The sequence below is a fragment of the Charadrius vociferus genome, unplaced genomic scaffold (assembly GCF_000708025.1).
Source record: "Charadrius vociferus isolate BGI_N301 unplaced genomic scaffold, ASM70802v2 scaffold623, whole genome shotgun sequence".
In the NCBI taxonomy this organism is placed as follows: domain Eukaryota; kingdom Metazoa; phylum Chordata; class Aves; order Charadriiformes; family Charadriidae; genus Charadrius; species Charadrius vociferus.
This window is the reverse complement of record NW_009647679.1, coordinates 137,530-142,291: the sequence shown is the minus strand read 5'-3', so window position 1 is coordinate 142,291 and position 4,762 is coordinate 137,530. Positions and strand designations below refer to the sequence as shown.

At 66.1% G+C, this 4,762-nt stretch overlaps 1 protein-coding gene across 1 annotated transcript in view; it reads left to right on the top strand.

The window, feature by feature from the left end:
* The window catches only part of FRMD5 (FERM domain containing 5), a 37,435-nt gene that overhangs the window by 31,464 nt on the left and 1,209 nt on the right, over window positions 1-4,762 (top strand). The window contains exons 11-14 of the mRNA XM_009881159.1: window positions 374-448; window positions 1,205-1,273; window positions 1,370-1,476; window positions 3,235-3,281. Of these exons, the coding sequence (XP_009879461.1) occupies window positions 374-448; window positions 1,205-1,273; window positions 1,370-1,476; window positions 3,235-3,281 (298 nt within the window). The remainder of the gene's footprint in view (window positions 1-373; window positions 449-1,204; window positions 1,274-1,369; window positions 1,477-3,234; window positions 3,282-4,762) is intronic.

Genomic DNA, 4,762 nt, shown 5'->3' with positions numbered 1-4,762 from the left:
GGGCTGCGAGGTGATGCCGTGGTGGTCCAGGTGGTCGTGTCCCCCCAGCTGATGCCACCAAACCGTTGCTGGTGGCATGTTTTATTCCTGGTGGTGTTTCGCCTCTCCAGGGCTTTGCTCTTGCGATGGGGCCGTGCTGCCGTTTGCCAGCGGCGCTGGGCTCCCCTCTCACCGTGCTGGAGGTCAGTCTGTCGGGGGGGATGCTGTAGCAGCGTCGGCAGACCAAGCGGTCCTCGCCACCGGCACGGTACACTGGAAACAGAACTGGGCGAAGGCTTTGCCATGAAGCAGTGCCGGGGGGCGTTCCCTGCCCGGGTGCTCAGCGCCTGGCCAGCGGCGCAGGATGCTCACACAGCTCTTGGTGCTGTTGCAGGTTGGAGAAGTCGAGCCAGGTCCGGACGGTGTCCAGCAGCAACTTGTTCTTCAAGGGAAGCCGGTTCCGATACAGGTAAATAATGACAGTAAGTAGCAGTTGCTGGATATATTTTCGGATGCTCCTTTGGAGGCGCTTTGGGGAGCAGTCCAGGGCTGCAGTGGTCTGAGGACTTGCTAAGGGTCCTCCTGTCACCAGAGGTCTTCCCACTGCAGCACTGCCACCGCAGCGAAGCCATCACCACTTTGTTCTGTGTTTCACAGCTGGCAAACCTCTCCTCAGCCCCAGAACAGCATGGGTTTGGAGGGACAGGAGTGGAGGAGGGGAGCGGACGGGGCAGGGGGGCTTTGGGGTTTGTTTTTTGAGAATGAGGAGTGAAACGAAGCACTGCAGTTCCTAAATTCCTGGGGGTGTTCCTCCTGCCTGGCCCTGGAGTGAGAGCCTGGACATGGGACCTCGTATCTGTGTGGGACGAGAGACCCCGGCGCGTCCCCAGCGGGAGGTGCACAGTGCCGGTGCCCTCCTTGCTGCGTGGGAGGGCCCATGGTGTGCGTCCCCCCCGGAGGGGAGGTGACCCCACAGAGCCCAGCACCGCATGCCAGGAGACGCAGCAAAACGTGGTGGCGGAGGTGTCAGCTCAGCTTTCCCTGCTCTTCCCATCACCCTTACTTCCAGCAAATGCGTCTGCTTTCCCCTGGAGCCGTGGGGAGAACCCCCCACTGGCCCCTGTGCGTGGGGAGGGGGCCGTGCCGTGCCGGGGCACGGTGTGCCGTGGGGCTCGCCAGCACGGTGGTCACATCCTCACGGTTGCTGTTCTTCACCTGCCTGCAGCGGCCGCGTGGCAAAGGAGGTGATGGAGTCCAGCGCCAAGATCAAGAGGGAGCCCCCCGAGATTCACCGGTAAGAGCCCGGCCGCAGCGGCACGGGAGAGCTGCCGCGCACCCGGGGCTCTGGCACCGACGGGGGCTCTGACCCCATCCCCGTTCTCGTCCCCAGGGCAGGGCTGGTGCCGAGCCGGAGCTGCCCCTCCATCACCCACGGCCCCCGCCTGAGCAGCGTGCCGCGCACCCGGAGGAGAGCCGTGCACATCTCCATCATGGAAGGTAGGGGCCGGGGCCGCGCTCCCTGCCACCGACGGGGCTCGGCAGCCGCGGCAGCCCCAGCGCCGGGGACACACACACGTGTGCGCACACACACACACACGCGCGCGCGTACACAAGACGCAGACGCACACATCCAGCTGATTTTTGCAGCCCCTGGTGCTGCTGTGGGGACGCCGGGGCAGGGGAGGTCCCTGACGTGTCCCCGAGGTCTTACGGCAAGGCCGGGCGGCACCACGCGGTGCTCTTGCGGCTCAGGGCCGGTTTGGCATCGCTAGCTGAGCCCAGGCAAAGCAGAGGGCCGGCTGTGGGACAGAAGTTTCCAGTGCAGAAGCAAAGCGGGGGAGAATTTCTCAACAAAGCTAATTTAGATTAAACTGGAAATGCAGCAGACGCTCCAGGCTGCCCTGGTGGCTCTGAGCCAGGCAGGGGGTGAGCGAGTCCCACTTCAGAGTCACCCCGGCAGCCCCGTCCCGCGCGTGCCTCGCTCTGCCCTTCCGAGCGTGGGTTGAAAGCAAAGCAAACCTGCCCGGAGAGGCACACCGGCACCCGGCGGGGTCCCCGCACCGCAGAGCGTCACTGAGAGCCGCAGCGACGGGGTCTGACCACGTACAGGAACAAGCTGGTCTGCAAAAGAACTTGTCACCCACCTGGGAGCCGCTCCTGGCCGCCCCATGGCCACTGCCGATGGCGTGCCGGGCTGCCGGGCTGGACCGCTGTGCCAGCCTGCGGCGGTGAGGCCGGGACCCCTCCCCGGGGCCGGGCAGCCCGAGGGTCAGGGCTGTGCAGGGTGGGATGCAGCTGGGAAGGAGGGGTGGCAGAGAGGAAAACGCTGGGACCAGCCCTGGAGGTGCCCCACAGAGCTGGGGAGGGTGTGGGGGGCTGTGGCTGTGCCGCTGGCGGTGGCGGGGGTACCCGCTGGTGACACCAGTGTCTGACTGCCGGCGACGGTGTGTGTGGTGGTGCTGCTGGTGTGCGTTGGGGCCATGTGGCGATGCACATAAGTTTGGCGAACTGGGGAGTGCGGGGGTGTACCGTGCCCTGCAGCACCAGCCCTGCCCCGGCACAGTCGCACCGCTCCGGCTGCCCACGCCGCGGGCAGGGACAGGGTGCAGAAACGCTGCCCGCCCAAAGGGACATGTCCCTCGGAGCAGGAAAGGGGTTTCTTTCCATCAAGGCAGCCCAGGGCTGATGTCGGTGCTGATTTTCGGGTGGGCAGGCTGCCTGGCAGCCCCCCCGACAGGGTCACCGCTGGTGCCCCAGTAAATCTGAGCACCCTCTCCCCCGCCTCCCACGCGTGCCGTTGAGAAGCAGCAAGAGCATTAAATAGCCTCCCACGATAAATTACCCGAGCTGGCACAGGCTCCCGGCACCACCCCTGCCCCGGCAGCTCTTGCCCTGCCGGCAGCTGCTTTTCTTCGCTCTCACTTCAGCTCAGTCCCAGGGAAATGCGGGAGCTCAAAATAGCCCTGCCCCGGGGCCCAGCGGCACCAGCCCCGCTTGCGTCAGCCGTGCCGGCGGGCGAGCAGCCGTCCCCAATCCCCACCGCAGTCCCTGCAGGCGCCCTGTGCCACGGGCCAGACCGGCCGCTGGCCGTGCCGCCATGGTGAAGTGCCTGATAAAGATTAAAACCAAAGGCAGCGTCCACCTGCGGCTCATCAACCACTGCTGCCGGGAGGGGAGGGTCCGGGTGCTGGCCCTGGGGCCGCGGCTGCTGGCCCGGGCTCTGGGGGCTTTGCCGCTCCTCCCGGCTCGCCCCAGCCTCAGCCATGATGCTCCACACGGCGCTGGGGACACGCTCGCGCCAGGTAACGCTGCGCCACCGGGCTGCCGGGGGTCTGAGCGCTTCTTTGGCAGGAGGGACCCCGGGGGCTCCCCACAACCGCAGCCCCGGGGGGATGGGGGATGGTGGGATGCAGGATGTGTGCTGTGGGGAGCGGGCTGGGGTCTCCGGTGCTGGCTGGACCCTGGGTCATTATTACCACAAAGCAGCTCCGGTTTCGGGGCTGGACGCAGCTTTCCTCAGCTTCTCTAGTTTTTTACATGTCTCGTGGAGCGAGCAGGTGGGAGGGAAGTCTGGGTCTGGGGGGGGGGACCGGCACCACTCCCACAGCGGTGATGAGCAGTGGGACCCCCATCGGCTGCCCGCCCCCGTGGGTGCCCACCCCATGGGGGACACAGCCGGGGCGGCGAGGGGATATTCACATGAGTTTTGTGATGCAGCAGCAGACATAGCTGTCAGGGTGAGAACATGTTTATTCCTCTCCTGCGCTTATCGCCTGGGCTGCCCCTCGCGCTCAGCGCCCGCAGCGGCACTCGCGTTAAGCCGAGCTGATCCGGAGGAATCTGGGGAGTATTTACAAGGGAGAGGTTGCAAAGTCCCGGGGAATGCAGGCTTCACCCTTCAGCAGCATGTGGGGCACGGCACCCGGTGGCACTGTGCCACAGTGCTTTGGACCTGGGGACATGCCCATCCCTGTCCCCTGCAGGTGGGTGGCACCGGGGACCCACTGGTCCTGGCCACTGCCACCTCCAGACACCCTCCCCGGCACGCAGGAGGCTGCAGTGGCAGAACCGCAACCCCCCGCCATCGCCTGCCCCTCTTGCTGCGACAGCTGCAAGGCACAAGTCCCACATTTGTGGGTGTTTCTTGGAATTTGGGGGTTTGGGGGGGCAGTTGGTGGGGAGAGGAGTCCCCCTGGTCCTGCCGGTCGTGCTCAGCCGCGGTGCAGAGCGCAGTGGGGCTGTATCGCCGGCTCCCCCGGTGTCGCTGGGCAGGCTGGCACGCAGCCCTTCCTGCAGCGCTTGGTCCTCTGCGCCTGTGTGCCTGAGTGGGTGTAAAACAGGGTTTTTTTGGTAGTGAATCAATAGAAATCAGAGCAGTCAGTGACTCCAGTCCATCTCGCAGTCCCCGAGCGTCCTGCTCTGCGGGGAGATCTCCCGCACGTGATGGGGCTGCGGCTCACGGACGTCTCCTGCGCACGGGGCAGGCGCAGCCCTCGCTTTCCACGGGGCCATCCTGAGGTTGTCCTTTCACCCATCACCTCACGGCGGGCAGGCGGGTGCCTGTGCCGGGGCTCCCACCGCGGGGACGGCCACGCTGCCCGGGGCTGGGTCGCCACCCCACTGCGCCTCTTTGGGGTGCAGGGGTTTTGGGGGGAGGGCTGTGCCAGGCAGGGGTAAATCCATAAGGATGACTAGGTAAGGATCGCCCCCGGGGGCTGCATCAGGCTCGGCCGCCTCCAGTGGTGCCGTGGGGCGAGCTGGTCCCATGTTCCCGGCTCAGGGC